Here is a 19,110-nt window from a genome sequence, read left to right as displayed (position 1 = left end):
TTATCTGCCCGACAGAGTTTACTAGTGTGCCCTATGATATCTCTAGTAAGGGACTCGTCATATTGAAGATGCCTTGTCAAAACCTATTTGTGTAAGCCCATGCAGTGATTCTATTGGTCCAGATAACAAGATATGTCTCGGCAATACCTTTTTGCGGCAGCATTAACATCTAACCTATCGCTCATGCACAACTCCTTTTAGTCGAATGAAATCCTATCCTTGTCTCTAAGGTGGATTAGGCCTAGTTACTATCTAGAACCTCTTGCCTATGTGGTTCCTCCTTAGTTTCTCTCGAACACTAAGTATGTGCTACCTAGATATTCTCTCAAACCCTAAGTAATCTCTTAAGGAATGATTACTCTCATAGCTCCTACAACCTTAAGGCACTAAGCTTCATAAACAAAACATATTATAGCATAGAAAAATAACCATTCATTGAAATAAAACTTAAATACCAAAAATGAACTCCCACCAAATAGGATTAGTTCATGGTGGGGTTCGAAATAAACAAGAACAAAGCAAGTTAATATGTTCCTTACAACCCAAAATGATAAAATATGAAAGCAAAGAGCAAAGGGAATAAGGAATAGCCTTCGACGTGCACTGCCGGAGCTTCCCTCGGCCACCACGAACTGGCCCCAGCGAACTAGCTCCTCTCGAACGCCTAGAACACCACTCCCTCAAGCTCTTCATCAAAGAAATACCACGGAAACTAGGATTGACGAAGAAAATTAGAGGCCTTTTTCTCTCTCTATTTAAGCTCAAAACAACGTGGAACAAAAGTCTTCTTCATTGTGGCTTCATCCTTTATTTATAGGGGAAAACTAACCCTAGGACTTGGTGTTGAAATTACTAGGATACCCCAAACCATGCTTAATTCACGTGAGGATCGGGCAGAGCTGGCAGTGATCCAGCCTGGGTTACTGGCAGAGTACCCGGCGTAATCCCGCTATAGAAGCTCAAGGACAGACAAGATCTACAACAGGCGGCGCGGTCAACAGGATCGACTGTAGCAGTGCTGATCCCTCCAGGTGGATCCTCGAGGCAGATTTCACAGTCAGAGGTCACGTGAAAGTAGGGGAAAACTAGCTTCAAAAAATATCTTCTTTCATTTTGTTCGCTCTCGAAATGCCAATCCAACTCGACATTTTCATTCTGCTCAACAATCTCCTTATGTCACGATATTTCATTTTCTCTTTTCTTTTCTCTCAATTCCTGCACATCACCAAACAAATACCTTCCTCATAAAGCAACACCGCTTACAAAAATAGAATGCCGCGACAAACCTAATTCCACCACATGCAACTATATACTCCTAAATGTACCTACATGGTCCTAAATGAGCTCTTAGACATTCAATAACTTAAGTGAAAAGGTCCCGAAATGTGACCTTTTTACGGAGTTATCACACATTAATATACCATTACTAGAAGAGTTAGAGCAATCGTCAAACTACATTAAATTTATGAAAGATGTGTTTTCTAAGAAACATATGATTAATGATTTAAGATTGTTGCAAACACTAAAGAGTGAAACGTCATTGTCACGATCAGATTGCCTCCCAAGCTAAAGGATCGATGAAGTTTTAATGCTCATTACGCTATAGGTAATCAATACATAGGTAGAGCATTGTGTGATTTAGTTTCCAACATTAACTTAATTCATTTTCCTATTTGTAGGAAACTTAGTTTTGGAGATTCAATATCCACAATGGTTACACTTCAATTTGTTGATCTCTCCATCGCTTATCCCAAACGAAAAATAGACGGTGTATTAGTCCGAGTGAAAAAAATTATTTTTCCAATATACTTCGTTATCTTGGGCTGTGAAGCTGACAAAGATGTGCTAATAAATACTAGGTAGACCATTACTTGCTATAGGAAGAACACTATTTATAGTGGATGAAAAACTTAATGCCTAATCACCAAGCCAAGTCAGTTAGATGTTATAATTATACTAATAACATTATTTATAGTGTAATGTAGCTATCAAAATCACCATGATCACCACCACAATGGACTAGCACAAGTTTTTTTTAAAAAAAAATTGAGTTAAATTTAAATTGTTAGAATTATTTGATCGATTTAAATTTAAAATTTAAATTTAAATTAATTCTAAATTTATAAACTTTAAATAAAAATGATTTAATCTTTTATATTAAGTTTATTTTTTATTAAAATTAAATTACATACTCTCTAATCACATATATTTTTTTTTATAATTTAATTTTTAATCTTTTAATTTTATTTAATTTACTCTTATAACTAAAATTGTTTATCAAATTTTCTTAATATTAATTCTGTTTTTTATTTAATTTAATTTAACTAAAATTTTTAAAAAAAATCATAAAAACAGAATTAATATTACTAAAAATTAATAAATTATTTTAGTCATAAGAATAAATTAAATAAAATTCAAAGATTCAAAGATTAAATAATAAAAAATACCTATAATTAGAGAGTATGAAATTTAAAATTTAATAAATTAACTTAAAATAAAATATTAAATCATTTTAATTTTCATTTAAAATTTATAGATTTAAAATTAATTAAAATTTGAAATATGATTATAAACTTAATATATAAAAAATATTTGTGATTAGAGAGTATGTAATTTAAATTTAATAAAAAAAATAAACTAAATATAAAAGATTAGTTGATCTTTTATTTAAAGTAAATAAATTTAAAATTGATTCAAATAATTCTAACAATTTAAATTTAACTCAAAATTAAAAAAGAACAATGTTTGTGCTAGTCCACTGTGGTGGTGATCATGGTGGTTGTGATAGCTACATTACATTATAAAAAAATATTATTAATATAATTATAACTTCTAAGTGACTTGGCCTGGTGGTTAGGTGTTAACCCTTTCATCCATAAAACCCAAGCACAAATCCATGGAAATCATATTTTGTTAGTTTAATCCCTTTAATAAAAAAAGATTCATATGTCACATGGAAACATCGGATTAGTTGCTATTAATTTAATAAAAAAATCAATTAATTTAACAATATTTTTGCTGAGGTGGCTTCACACATGGACATACCACGTCAACATTTAGTCCATGTGGATTTGCCACATCAACATCTACATCTACATGTCCTTGTTGAGTCAGTTCCATACGTTAACCGTCAGTTGACTAACGATTTCCATCCAACGAAGGTGATTTTTGAATCAAAATGAAACGTTGTATGGTCAAATGTTCCAAAAAAATAATATGGGCAAAATTGACAATACTGTCAAACTTTAAAGGTATTTTCTTGCGTTATGCCTAAGAAAAATATCATTTTGTTGACATTGCCAAAGTAATAGTATAAAAGCAATTAGATAAATATGAGAACATTGAATATCTCTTTAATATTGACACGACAATAGAATAATCAGATGAGGTAGACTATGAAAAGACTATATCAATCGAGGGAAACCAATGCTTCTACATTGATCATGGCATCAACTGTAATTTTACACATATAATACTATCAATAGATTCCCAACATGAGAGCCTAAGGAAAACTTAAAATGCTACCATATAGAAGAAAAATAAAGAAACAACCAAGGTATCAGTGAAGGTCTCACAAGGCTCATACAACAAAAGACTTTCTTGAGAGATTCAACTTATTAAGCTCATGCATTTATATGTTGATAATGAAGAAATATGCTTTATGACTGATTCCAACATGTGAGAGTTCTATTTCGAACAATGTTTCAATCTCACAAGTGCAAAGGATCTACAACAACATGATTTGTTCACTACAACCGTCGACAAGCAAAAAAATATCGTCTTACCGAGATCCAAAAGAAGTTGATATTTGTATAGAATCCTATTAAATAAAACATTGAAAAAAAGAAAGACGTCTTAGTGAAAAATGAGTCTCAATTTAATGTGGGTTTAAACTCTATTTTTTAGGGTTTTTAATTAGTATATATATGAGGCAGGAGAAACCGATTAAGCAGAGCTTTTTAGAGTTTTATTTTATTATTTTCTTTCTTCATCGTTAACCATGGCCATTTAGATAACTTTGGGAAAGAGCAACAGCTGGACACGAAGGTCAAGCCATTACATCGAAACGGTGGTGGCTGGAGATCAACGACAACAATAGTGACGAAGAGACGAATCCGATAGGGAGTTTTATTTTTGCTTACTTGAAAGAATCTTTAATTTGTTTGGGATTTGTTAAATATTGGATGCTGATATTTTTAAATCTATTTAATGAATTTCATATTTAATTAATTATTTCCATTAATTTTATTGGTATTTGGTCGGTTTTATTAATACATTAAGTATATAGATATATATTTTCCCATTACATTGCATCGAGAGGTGAGTGACATTGTGTGAGGATTACATCGAGATGTGAGTGTCATTATTGAAACATCAGTGATTACGAGAGCAATATTTCAGTGTAGAGAGACCTAGTTGACTGATAGTCGTAACATACTTAGTAAATGTACACAGTAGGTATAGAAATATAACAAATGTGTGAGTTTCTATGTGAAATCCATTGAGAAATGTAAACATGCTAATTAAATGTTAGACTCATCAATCTTATTGTTGTAACATCGTTAATTGCATGATTAAGTTTAACTTTTCCATAATCTTTACTTGAGCCAATTCACTACTTTCATTGCCATTATTGTGATTCCTTTAATCCTTTCATTCTTATTTTTATTTTTGTTTTATTTTTTTGTTGCTTTATTCACAACATCACCTACACATTTATGTTAATTTTCTTAACCAATGTTATCTTAATTATCTAAGTAATACTATTCTTTGTAGATACGATACTTTATGGATTAATTTGCATTCACTTTATTACTTGATGTGATAGTGTATGCTTGCTCTTTATTATTACATTATTTAAAGAATCAATTATGTAGCATATGCCACATCACCCAAAGTGATGATATGCCATATGTCACATCACCCAAAGTGATAACATGACATGTTCCACATCACATAATGCGATGATGTTGTGTGCCATGTCACCCAAGTGTGACGTGTCATATGCCATGTCACCCAATTGATGATGGGTCATGTTTTATGTAATCAAGTAATGATGTGTAAGATGTCATCCCATCGACAAGATGGCATGTCATGTGCCATATCATCTAAAGTGATTATGGCATGTGCCATGTCACCAAAGTTATAATGTGTGACATACTACGTTGTCCAAAGTGATAATATGAAATATATCATGTCACCCTAAGTGATGACATAGCACATTGAAGTGACATATCACACAAATTAATGACATATTACATGCCATGTCACCTAAAGCGATGATGTGTCATGTGTCATATCACCCAAAATGACGATGTGAGAGGTGACACATCACCCAAAGTGATAATGTGACATGTGTCATATAATCCAAAATGGTGATATGTCAGGTGACATGTGTTATGTCATCCAAAATGATGATGTGGTATGTATCATGTTACCAAAAAGATGACGTGTTATGTGTCACATTACCCAAGGTGATGATTTGTCGTGTGCCACATCATAAAAATGTTAATGTGTCATGTGCCAATCACTCAAAGTGATGACATGTTATGCGTCATATAACTTAAATGATGATATGTCATGTGTCACATAAAATGATTATGTAACACATACTACGTCCTCTAAAATGATGATGTGAAATGTGTCACATCACTCAAAGTGATATGCCACGTGTCATGTCATTCAAAGTGATGAATAATATGTGTCACGTCACCCAAAGTGATAATATGACATATGTTGTGTTACCAAAAGTGATGATGTGATATGTGCTACATAACCAAAATGATGACGTGTAACATGTCACATCATATAAAGTGATGAAATGATATGAGTCATGTCAGTTAAAGTGATAATATGTCATGTGTCATGTTATCGAAGTGATAATGTAGTGTGTGCCACTGCGCCAAATTGATGATGTATCATGTGTCACGTCACTAAAAAAGATGATGTGTCATATGGTGATGATGCGACATATATCAAATTATCTAAAGTGATAACATGACTTATCCTAAAGAAGATTGTTATATATTGACTCAAATTCTAATTAGTTGTTAAGTATAATTATATTGTAATTCTAGTTATTGAAAATTACTTTTTAGATAAGTGTATTTAGATGTGATTTATTATGAGATAAAAAATCTTGGTGACCAAAATTATTTTTTCTTTAAAAGAGTACGTTTTAACTTCTAGAATTATGGAAATATTCTAGAAACATATAGATTCTGTGATTTGTACTCTTTATCTATCGACACATCATCTTTTGTAATGTATAGATTCAGTTTAGTTTTGCTTAATTCCAAAGATGAGAAAAATAATAATCCATTAGAAACAGAATGTATATGCTTTGGGTTACATTGAATTTAGAAATATATACATTATGTGATTTGTACTCTTTATAGTCTTTATGTTTGTAATAGATTATTATTTCTCTCATCCTTGGAATTAAGCAAAATAAAACCATGTTAATTCTTATTTTTTGTACGTCTTATTCAATATTAATCTCATTTTGATTACTTTTCCACCTTCAAACTCCTAAAACAATTTATGTTAATAAACTTTTTTTAAATATACTATATTAACTTGTTCAGTGTCTACTTCAAATATTGTATCGAGTCAAAAAATTGAAGCAAACTTTTAAACATTAGATTCTATGACGAAGAAGTTACGAAAGTACGGGAGTTTTGATATTTGAGAAGTTTCGGAAAAATTACATGTAAATACATTTCATATTTTTTTTATATAATCAGTTAGTATTAATAAAAAGTAAAAATATCCGGAATCACAATAAGAGTTTACAATTATCATCGTAAACTAAATATATAATATAGACTTTTTCTATAATATTAAAATTAGTTACATTAAATCATATAAGGACCATATATGGAAAATGACCCAACCAAAAGACTCGAACAAAAATATATACAAATAAATCTGATTGCATCGAGAAACAAACCATAAAAGGGAATTAAGTTATTGAAAGACCACCAAGAACCACAAATAAGAATCGAGTGACGTGAGAAACTATTGACGAACACAAAATTGCACATCCAGATTCAATCTGAAGGTCTATAGTAGGGAAGATCATCAAGATTTCCATCTTAATCATTCATTACTTTGTCAAATCCAACCATAGAAAACATAAATAAAAAAGTGACCAAACAATCGAGAAAAAAACATACCACAAAGACAGAGATAAACATACAATAAAGACATAATTTTTCTTATTAAAAAATTAAAAAGAAAAATAAAAAAAGAATCAATATCAAAATTGATGTTAGTTATATTAAAGTAACATTTTCAGTACCTACTTCAAATATTTCATCGAGTTTTAAAATATAAAGTAACTAAAAATATTAAAAAATGTGAGTTTTTATCTTTGAAAAAAATTAAACATGATTACATGTAATTATAGTTCGTGTTACGGACGCTTAAACTATTTTAGTATTTCATAATAACATTGCACTGAATCTAACATTTTATGCTTTCGCCTATAAAAAAAAATTTCTTGACTTAAGGATCCCTTAATAAATTTAATTTATCAATTTCTTCTTATTGTTTCTTATATAATTTAGCTTTTGAAGTTGTATAAGATATTAATCCTAACTTTTAAAAGTTCGTTGATTATTTTAACTAATATAAATGTGAATATTATGCATCTGTAAATTAAGATATTAAGTTAAAATATGTATTAAACATAATGATTAGAACATATTCCCAACATTTTATTATTTCATTAAGTGAGATTAAGGGATTAAGTTACATTTTTTGGATATTTTTTCTAACCTTTAGATTTAGTAAATATTTTATTATTTAGATTATTTTACTACGTATCACATCATCATCAAATCACGTCAATTATATTAGTTGATCTGAAAATTATTGGTGTTAATAAACATGAAATATTGACAGTTCTGTTAGACAAAATAGACAGGATGAACACACTAAATAACTTTGAGAACTAAATTGATGAAAAAAAACATATGTGCGAAATTGATAAATTGAATATATTATAGGAATAAAAGTGACTTTTAAACTTTTTTTCTTGACAAAAGAATATGTGAGGTTTTTATATTTTTCTAAAAAACATAATGCGACCTTCGTATTTTTACAATCAATGTAATCCTGAAATAAAAAAAAAACATAATCTTTTTATAAAATATTCAATTTAGAAGCTCCCATTTTAAATAAAATAAAAATAAATAAGTTCTTTTTCTCTGTAGCAGAAAAAAGTTGGGGGAAAAGAAAGCTGCAATCTCATTGACAGAGAAACATGTGCATTGTCCCATCTTTACATGAGAACTAGAACATATTGACCCAATAGTTTTAGGGATTTTTAAAGTAAATTGAAAAAGCTAATAAAGCTGCTCTTTTTTGTCATGCCACCATCTCCACCTGCAAATAATAACAATAATAATAATCAATTTTACTACTCAATAATTAATAAAAACAATTTTATTTTACAAAACTTGTAAAATTATTTTTATTCCAATAAAAATATATTGTCATTATAGATAACTATATGGTATTATTGAATCCAATTTCTTTTAGTTTTTTTCACCCTGCTATAATAAATTCTGAATTCTGCATTGTTGTAGATTATCAAAAGTCTCTGCATGTAGTGTAACTGGCCGTAAGCCATATTGTATTAATTTTAAAGTTGCATAATTCAACATCCAATCCATCCAACTTTTAATATCTAAAATCTTTCAATTCATTCAACTCATCAATTTATCACCACCTATAATCCATATATAATTTTTTTGAAGTACTTTATTATAAATAAATAAATGGTTTGTATTATAAATAAGTACTTAAAGTATATTATTTTTTTCACTTAAATTATTTTTTAGTTAAAATAAGTTCTTAATTTATCTTTTTGATTAGAATAGGTACTTAATGGAACTAATTTTATTCATTTAAGTTCTAAATAATTTTAGTATTTAAAAATACTTAGGTGCTTATATGAAAAAGATTACATACTTTAGGTACCTATTTTGATAAAAAAAAATATTAGGTAAATTACACGTTTAGTATCTAAACATTTAGTTTTGGCCTTTTTTAGTACCTAAGTTTTCGTTTTTTTTAAATAATACCTAATGTCTAGTTTGTGTTACATTTTAGTAACTCACCGTTAAAAACTTTAGTTTTTGTTTCATTTTAGTACCCATGTTCAAAATTTAACGTTAAGTTTTGAAAATATTGAAAGTTTAGGTATTAAAACATACCAAAACTGATAGTTTATGTATTAAATGCATTAAGTTCTTAACGACAGGGTACTAAAATAAAATAAAAACTAAACGTTAGGTATTATTTTGAAAATTTTAAAAGTTTACGTACTAAAATGGACCAAAAATGATAGTTTAGGCACTAAATGTGTAGTTTAACCAACAATATTTTAGGTACATATTTTGACAAAAAATATAAGTTTAAATATTTATTTTGACAAAAAAAAATACTACAAAGACTTAGATAAGATGATATACTTTAATTACTTATTTATTTATGATGTATGCCTAAATAAATAAAGAAATAGATAAAAGTGGTGTGAGGAACTACATACCAATGGTAATCCCATCTTGGTCTAACTTTGGACATCCTGTTTTGGCCGTAAGGGTAATCAGTTTCAGCTCTTTTGGTGTTTTTGGAAAGCACAGCAACCGATTGAATAAATCCCAATCAAAAGCAAAAGCATCACTATGTTTAGGACAGAAAGCTTATGCCAATCCCTTCTCACAGACTCAAGCACACCAGCTTTGCACGAATCACACTCATAGCACAGCACCGTTGGCGCGTTGTTCCATCTGTAGCAGTCTGGGTTTTGTGCTACCATTGTCACCATGTTGTAATTGCATGATGTCGGTGGCTTACAACAACCAGACTGCATGATTTTATATTATGTTCCATGGGGATGGAAAGATATTTTCGATAGAAAATACAAAGAAAGACGATATCATAAATTTACATACCTGGACTGGGGTCATAACGTTGTTAACATAATCAAGAGGGGTCCAAAGTGCAATTTTCGCACAAGTCTTGGAATTCAACAAACAGCTTCTAATAGTTTTCCAATACTGAGGGTCTGTTACCCTTTTTATCAACCATGGTGAATAATCTTCCAGTCTATATTCCCTGTAAACCCTGCCTGCAACTTCTTGCCCACCACCTTGGCTGGTCACCACAAATCCAAATATGGTTAACCCCATTAAAGCTGCAATTATAAACAACATCACTACCAAATAAACCCACAGTGCCCAAACCACATTGAAGCATGCTCCAATGAAACCTGCCAATGATATTATCAGTATCACAAAACCTACGATCAGCAATGGTGTCTGCAGGAAACTTTCACATGTTGTGCTACTCTTCGCCATCCATAACCCGGCTCCGATGATCGGTATCGATGCTAGCAGGGTGAAAAGATTCAAGAACCCTATCACAGTGTTGCTAAACCTATACATTTTCTATGTATTTCACTGAAACTTGTTTTAGGGGTGGGGGTGTTTTTTAAGGGTTTTGCACTAGTTGAGATGCTCTCTACTTATTGGTATCCTTATCCTTCTTTTATGGGGTTTTGATTCTTTTCTTGATATATTGTGTATTGTTCTACTTTTCTTTTATTTGGTGCTGATTGGTGAATTTTTGCTTTATCTTCTTTCTTGTTGTCAAGTTGCTAAAAATTAAAGGTATCATGAATCAAAATGTTTATCCCCTTTGTTAGTTTGATCATGTAACTTTATTTTGGTGTATGCTGAAATAACTACTATAAACTTCTTAGTGATTAAGGAACGCTCTAAACTACTTTAATTTTTATTTTCTATTTATAACTTCTAATATTTTTATTTTTTTTATTTTTATAATCTTTTTATTTTTAATAATTTTTATGAATATTTAATTTTTTTAAATTCATATTTTTTACTTTAAAATCAAATAAACATCAAACTTTTAACTAAAATCAATTATGTTATTGAACTCGTATGAACCAAGCAGCTTCAATGATAAAAAAATTATTGTTATTACTTGAGATCTAGGGTTCGAACATGAGGAATGCTATGAGTATGACGTTTAATGTCAAATGATTGATTATTTTCTTTAAACATATATTGTCTTGTACTTACCTCAAATTAATCAAAAAATTATGTCATTGAATTCATATTTTTAACTTATTTTATATCGAAAAAGATTATGAATCATATTTTTTTTATTAATATGGGATAAATACAAGATAATATATGTTCAAAGATAACACTCAACCTTTGACATTGAATGCTCGCACCCCTGATATCGAAACCCGAATCCTTAACGAATATAAAAATAATTCATTTACCTCGAAGGCCACTCGGTTCATGCCATGAATCACAACTTTAAATTGGTTTATAAGATAGGGTCAAGATGAGAATATTAACCTTTATTGTCTAAGTTTAAATTCTGAGAATTAATGAGCACCTCGTTGCTTCTTGAAAGTGATGAATAAGATGATCAAATCGTTTGATCTTGAACAGGATGAAAGCATAGAATCTAAAATCAAATCTTTTCAACAGTAATAAAGGGTTCAATATAAGATTCCAAAGGCATATATACCTAATTCCAATACAAGAGGTCTTTAAGCCACAAGCATCAATTCATAATGCAATGCTCAAGCTAAGCAAAGAATAATTTGTATGGTGAAGTTTTTTCTACTTCATATGCTATAAATAAAGTAATTTAATCTTTGTACCTCTATTATTTAATGCCTTTATTTTATCCAACTACAATTCAACTCAAACAATATACCTTTATTTTATTTTATTTTATTTTTTATTCTTTATTTTTTTGTTCTTTTAAAAGCACTGAACAGAACCCAGAATATTATATTGAATATTAAAAAGGAATGGATGTCTCTCCTTTATCGTCCTCATATTCTTTTATCTAATTCCTTTTTTTTTATTCCCACGGCTTCACTAGAAAAATTCACATAATAATTTAATCTCTCATATTGTAAAGATTCCACCAAAGTTTCTTATCATTCTATTTTTTATTAAAAAACCTCCTTTCTTAATAATAATGATGAAAAAAAATAATTGGCAAATCTTTGCCTAAGTTATTCTTTTCCTCTTTTATATTGGTTGATGTTTATTGACTGGTTAGACTCATGGATTCAAATACAACTCTTTTTTTTAAGTCCGACTTGATCGGACACGATCCGGTTAAATAAAGTTTTTTTATTAGTCTATGATTATAAGGAAATATATGTTCGAAAGATTCTCAATCATTTAATAATTACCGTTCAAACATCTAGCGTCATGTTGAAACATGAAACATCTAGAGATAACAATCATCCCTTTAAACACTAACGTCGCTTGGTTTGAGCGTTTAAATTAAGTTATTAAAAGCAATTTGTATACCTTTAAAAATATAGATGCATCGACAAAATTTAGCGAGATGGATAATTAAATCTCCTAAATAATGTTATGACTTCAAATTTTGATGTTACGAATGAAATAAACTATGAAATGATTATCTTCGTAAAACACAATAAACTATGCAATACTAAATCTAAATAAATCGAAAACATCTTTCAAATTGCTAATAAACAATGAAAAATCAATTTAAAAAACAATGGCATTCTACTATATTTTATGAATAGATGGTAATTTAGTTGTATTTTAAATAAGATCGTGAACGAGAGGATAAGTTTTATCCATTGAATCAATATTGAACTTTTTCTATATTGACCAAGAATTTAGACGATGAAAAAGTAGACAACTTTTATTATGTGATTTTGTCTCTAATGGTCACAAGAACAAATTCACAATTTTTCATATTTGATATGTTGCGATGTGCATTTGATAACTCTCAAAATGGATTCAAATGGTGATGTTATCGAACACGTGATTGTTGTAAATTGTAAAACCCAAAAGTTAATTTGAAGTGGTAATATGCCAATAAGTTGTGATTGTAACAAATACATGGTGCTACATAATATACTTATTATTCTGAGATAAAAATATATTTATTAACATTTATTATGTATAAGTGAAAGAAAAGTCGCATAAAAAGCTATGAGACTTTAATATATAAGTCGCTTTAGTAATAAAAGTGGATATTGTTCTCCTTAAAATATCGGATTCGAGTAGATACGTCTATAGAGTGTGTACATTAAATATTGATTAAGAACTCTCACTTCCTTAATGTAATTTCATCTTCTAATTTTGCAAAGCTAAGCAACAAATTTTCTATATTTAGTAGTCGTCTCTCGCTTAAACCTCCAATGCAAAGATTTAACAACAAAGGACCACTCATTGAAATTCATCCATTTATGATATCACGGTTCCCTATATGTACAACTAAGAAAATGCGATACAACATAGGATGCTATGATTCATTACCACAAAATACAATAGAAGAGTCAAACAAACAAACCATAAATGTACTTGCTAACTCATATGATGCGACATTAAACATTGTGAGCTCTTGTTGCATAAACCAAAGCTGACTGTCTAGCCACAATCCTGGCCTGACCTATACTTTGTCTGGACTGTCCTCTCTAGGAGTACCCGAAGTGAACCCAGATGGAGCATGCCTACTCTGACTTCAAACTTTAGGTGTCTAAGAAGAAGGTTGTGAATGAGCGCGGACATAAGATCCAGTAGGTGGATGAGGACACTTCCTAAAAAAATGATCATGGGCAACACATCGAAAACAAGAATCTGTCTTCTTCCTACACACTCCTCCATGTCGTCTATCACAATAAATACAAGTAACTCTCTAAAACTAATAGAATCATCAACACTAACAACAGGGACAATCGAATCTATAGGTTTGAAATCAAAACTATCTTGTTGAAGGGCCTCTTGCCTAATTCTCTTACTAGGATGACTAATTGAATCTAAAGGGCTTAAGGAACAAATACGTTTCTTTGATTGATGTATATCCCGAATACATTGTTCATTCTCGAATGTTTCCATCTCTTCGGTGATTCTAGTCTTATCAAATAACTTTTTAAATACTCTCTCTTGATGAGTGCCTACCTATCATTGGATCTCAAGTTGAAGACCTTTCTTAAACTAGACGCATTTATCTCTCTTTGTGGTAACCTACCCATATGCATACTTACTCAACCTTAAAAACTCTATCCCATAATATTGTATTAACGTATCATTTTATTTGAGATCCATGAACTCTTCTCGACACTCTTTTAAATATCTTCTATCCGCATAACGCCTCTAGAAATATTCTTGAAATTTTTCCCAAGTTAACTGTTCATGTTGGGAAGTTCTCTAAATAGATTTTCACCAATGTTGTTCGTTATCCTTCAAGAGAGACACCATAGATTTAAGTCTCTGATTCACGAGATAATTCATCACATCCATCACTTACACAATATCATCTAGCTAGTACTTACCAATTGTCGAGGTTGCTCTAGATATACCGTGGAAGAAAGAGGCTCTACCTCGAAGATTCGGAAAAATGGATGATTATTTTTCCTTTTGTTAAGCATTGAAGTTTAATTTTTAAATCAAGATTTTCTTTTTCTAAATCTTTAATTTTAATTTTTGAAATCTCAAAACCATTTTCAAAACTTTGTTTTGTTTTTCAAAATCCACTCTGAGTTTCAAAAGAAAATCATTTTCATTTTTCAATTTTGAAATAAATTTATTATGTTTGGAATTCATGGTCTTAAATTTCAAATATAATTCATCATAAGCATCTTGTAACTCTTTAAAAGAATAAGAATCTAAATCACAAGAGTTAGAAGTTACCATTGAATCTTCTTCTATGGCAATGAGACATGGATTAACTACTTCATCTTCATCATTGGAGTTGTCATCACCACTTTAAGCAGTTACAAATGTCTTCTTTATGTTTGATCCCTTCTTCTTTTGGGGATAATCAGACTTGACATGTCTCATTCTTTGGCATTCAAAGCACACCGAGGGTATATATTGCACTAATACGGATACGGGGACGGAGACAGGAAACGATAATTTTTAAAATTACAGGGTACGAGGACGACAATGGTACAATATATAAAATAATTTTAAAATTATAAATATATATAAAAAATCATAAATAAAGTCAAATATCAAGACTTAAACAACAATATTAAGTTTAGAATAGTAAAATCCATAAACAAAACCATAATATTAAAATGTCAAATTCCAAGATTCAAACCATAATATTAACTCTAAAATAATAAAATCCATAATAAAATCATAATATTAAAGTGTCAAATCTTAAGACTCAAACCATAATATTAAGTCTAGAAAAATATTAAACACAAATGAAACATTATTAACATCTTCTGAGATTAACTGGCTCTATAAATCCGACTTATCAAGATAGAGTTCGACAAACTCTAAATATCCAACATCTCTCAATGAATCAAAAAGCATCTCCACCAACATCTCACATCTTGATTTTCTCATCCTCATATTGACTAGAACTTATTGATAAAAGACGAATATTGTAGTAGATGTAAACTAAATCTTCGACGCGACTCGGATTTATCTTATTCCTCCTAAGCTATTCACTTTGTTCCAAAAAACATGTAACCATTTTCCTGCAAATACATGAAACATCAATTATACTAACTGTGTTACCTTCCAATATAATATTCTGACTCTTTAGAGACCAACTTCAAATACCAAATAAATGAATACTCACTCCTCCACAACCAAAGCCTAAACACCACAACTGTGGGGACCAATTTACAGTTTCGATATCGAGCCGCCTGTTCTATTTATTATCTATTCCTTTTCCTTCTCTCCAACGACTTCGACTGATGCACTTTCTTACCTTCTCTTTTTCCCTGGTCGAAAAGTCTAATCATCCCAGCCATCTCTGTTCGATGATCTTGTAGTTAGGCCATTTACTGAGATATTCGGTACATTGCATCGTCCCATTGGTGATTTCACTGCCTTGTCCTCGTCCCAATCACTATCCCAACTCTGGTCCCAACCTTCAGTTGTTTCTACTTCAGTAGCTGCCATGGATTCTGGTAATGCCATTTCTAGCTCTTAGTAAGGTATAACGTCAGGTCGTCTCTTCTTGCTAAACATACAACAAGCCCACGACCCTCCGAAAACTAAAACTATTGCAATCAAGAAGTATGCTCCATTTACTGGAGTCGACAACTTGTCATAAGAAAGAAGGTTTAATAAAATGGTTCCCTTTGGATGCAAGGGGTTCATGCGTAGCACACAGTCTCCATTTCCAGCACTTACCAATAGCGCACCAGCACTTTCAAGGGGTTCATGCATAGCACACAGTCTCCTAAGATCCTGGGGACGCATGTGAAAGTCACATGTCGTCCCCGAAACGTCCCCATGTCTCAGTGAAACATCCCCGACGTCGTTTAGCCATACCCTGTCACCGTGGCACGTCCCCGATATGTACCTCAGCCGTCCCCGTGTCATCCCCATGCCAGGGACGTATCGGGTACTTGAAACGGCACAACTATGGCATCCCCGTACTTCCTAGCCGAGGGTCCTTTTTTTCTCGATTCATGCTTCATATTTTTCCCTTTGAAAGACATGAATCTTGTAAATTTTTTGAAGAGCTTGGTCGTGTCTTCGTCTTCATCCACATCTTTACTTAAATATTTATTACTCCCAATGGTATACTTGAAGGCGAATCCTACTTTTTCCTCCGTCTTATTCTTTCTTCCTTTGGAATCTTATCTCATGGGTGAGTAGAGAACCGATAAGCTCATCAAGAGTAAGCAACTATAAATCCTTGGTTTCTTTGATGCATGTAGCATTTCCTTCCCAATACATTAGCAAGGAAGAGAGCATCTTTCTCACTACTTTTTCATTGGAATAAACCTTTTCAAAACCTTTAAGCTCATTGAAGATGGAAGTGAACCGATCAAAAATTGCATGTCTTCAACGGGCTTCATTTTGAAATTTTCATGATTGAGAGTAAAAATGTCAATCTTGGACTTCTTCACTAGGCTTGTTCCTTAATAAGTCACCTCCAATTTATCCCAAATCTTCTTCACATCAGAGCATGAAGATAATTTATTATATTCATCCGGTCCAAGAGCATAAAAGAGAATGTAGATGGCTTTAGTATTGAGTTGGGCAAGTTGAGTATCTTTATTTGTCCACCCCAACCGATTTCTTGAAGGGTTAGGAGAATCGTCAATGATGGAATCTCAAACTGAAAGATTGGTGGCTTGGATGAACGACATCTTATTATTATAATAGGAGTAATTTGCTTCATTGCAGTAGGGAGGTCTTGTGATAGAGTGAGAAACCTTAAAGTAGAATGAGTCGGATGTCGAAGTCATCTTCTCTGTTGAATAGAGATAATAGAGCTTCTTCAAGAATCATCTTAAAAGGTTATAAAATCTTCAAATGAGTCAAGCTCTTATACCAATTGTTGCAATTTTTGAGGCTCTATGAACAATCGAAAATGTTACCAAAAGGGTGTGAATTGACCTTTTAAAAATTTGAGATTAGATGATAAAAGATTGGAAAGATTTGCACAATGATTTATAATGGTTTGACTGCTAAACTATAACACCCCAATTTCTTCACAAATTGGAAACCCTAAAATTTGAGGATTTAAGCTTCAAATCCCTAATTTGAATTGGTGACCAAATTACAAGATTGAGAAACATGCAATTTTTTTTCAAAAACCGTTAGAGATTTAAGGACTTATAATGTGATTTACCCTTTTTCTTTTATTTGACAATCCCAACCCTAGCTTAAATCCATCACGCGGCCGCTTCATTTCTTTTTTACTTTCTTTTCTGTTCCATGTCCCTATGCAGCACTTCAGTGATTCATTCTTTACAACTTTGCGTTAAATGACTAATTTATTTTGTGAAAGAAGTAGATATAACTAAACTACAAGATGGTGATGTTATTTTGATTCTTCCAAAATTGCTTATGTTCTTCAAGGAGACATCGAACCGGCTGTCCTCAATCTAATCGATACCCTACTGTCCGGTTCCCTTTGGTTCAGATTTATTTTTAAGTAGGGCTTTAACGTTGCACTATACAAAAAATTGCTTTATTGGGGATTAAAACAAACGATCGTATTTTTGCAGAAGACTTTGACTCGAAATTGGAATTGTCGCCCCCTCCACCTTTACCCTATAATTTTGTATCGACTCGTGTTTCAAGGAATAATCGTGAGTAATAGTTTAATACGTTAGTTCGATGAATTTATTTTGGTTGGTTTGTTAGAATAGTAATTTGGTATGAATTTTTGGTGTAGGAGTTGATTTGGTTTGACCTATTGATAGAGCTGATCGTGGGAGAAGTTACGTTTGATTAATTGCTTGTTTGCTTGGTTGTTTGCTAAAATACTTGGAAAATGTCTGAATGTGAAATTGTTGCGTTTAATATGATTCATAAAATATTATGTGATTCATGATGAAATTCATAATATTACGTTTGATTCATCATAAAATGTCGGAATTGGATTATGTGATGTGCATACATAATATGTGATTGAATGGATTATCGGAAATCAGATTATACCCTTTAGATATATGATTATGTAATACTTTTTATTCGGATCGAAAATCAAATTTGTATGTCATTTTGTATGTCATATTGGGATGAATTTTGATAGATGTAGTTTAGTGCATTCACTTGATGGGGTGAATGTCACTTTCGAATTTAGTGACCTCTGCCTTTGTGGTGAACCCCACTTCATATGGTGTGATTTGATTGTAGATAATGTGGTTCTCGGGAACCTACTCTTCGAATGATGTGACATAAGTATGGGTGGGTGCATAAACATTTGCACAACATTCAAATTTATGATTATCACTGTTTGATTCAGACTTTGATTAATACTGATTGATTCGGATTATGTTATGACTTGTGTTTGTTTGCACTTTAGAGACACATTAATCTTAATAGCTTACACCTCTAGAGTTTTTCTTTCAGGTACTTGGAATTAGGTGAACTGGTACTTAGAGGGTTCATCATTTATTTTTAGATAAATTATTATTTCAGTATGATTTTTATTTTACTTTTCCTTTAATAAACAATTATTTATTTCTCAAAATTATTTTTATTATTTGTAATTGAGGCTTAGGATATTATAATTAATTTTGAAATTTTTTATGCATGTTTTGAATATTTATCATTTATATTCGATTTTTTCCGGATA

The 19,110-nt window shown here is 31.0% G+C and overlaps 1 protein-coding gene across 1 annotated transcript; it reads right to left on the bottom strand.

The window, feature by feature from the left end:
* Positions 1-8,373: 8,373 nt before the first annotated feature.
* LOC120175750 (tetraspanin-6) lies at positions 8,374-10,566 on the bottom strand. The gene is made up of 3 exons (XM_039182311.1): positions 9,966-10,566; positions 9,560-9,877; positions 8,374-8,391 (listed from the first exon to the last, which is right to left on the bottom strand). The coding sequence occupies exons 1-2, from the start codon at positions 10,455-10,457 to the stop codon at positions 9,623-9,625; spliced, it is 747 nt and encodes a 248-aa protein (XP_039038242.1). The 5' UTR covers positions 10,458-10,566; the 3' UTR covers positions 8,374-8,391; positions 9,560-9,622.
* Positions 10,567-19,110: the final 8,544 nt, after the last annotated feature.

This window comes from Hibiscus syriacus, unplaced genomic scaffold, assembly GCF_006381635.1.
Source record: "Hibiscus syriacus cultivar Baekdansim isolate YM2019G1 unplaced genomic scaffold, ASM638163v2 tig00112215_pilon, whole genome shotgun sequence".
Taxonomy (NCBI): Eukaryota; Viridiplantae; Streptophyta; class Magnoliopsida; order Malvales; family Malvaceae; genus Hibiscus; species Hibiscus syriacus.
The sequence above is the reverse complement of the archived record's forward strand: the minus strand, read 5'-3'. Positions and strand labels throughout refer to the sequence as shown.

Coding starts and splice junctions, on each gene's coding strand:
- LOC120175750 (XM_039182311.1), bottom strand. CDS start 10,457: ATGTATAGGTTTAGCAACACTGTGATAGGGTTCTTGAATCTTTTCACC. Junction 9,878..9,965: donor ACGTTATGACCCCAGTCCAG/GTATGTAAATTT, acceptor AAAATCATGCAG/TCTGGTTGTTGTAAGCCACC.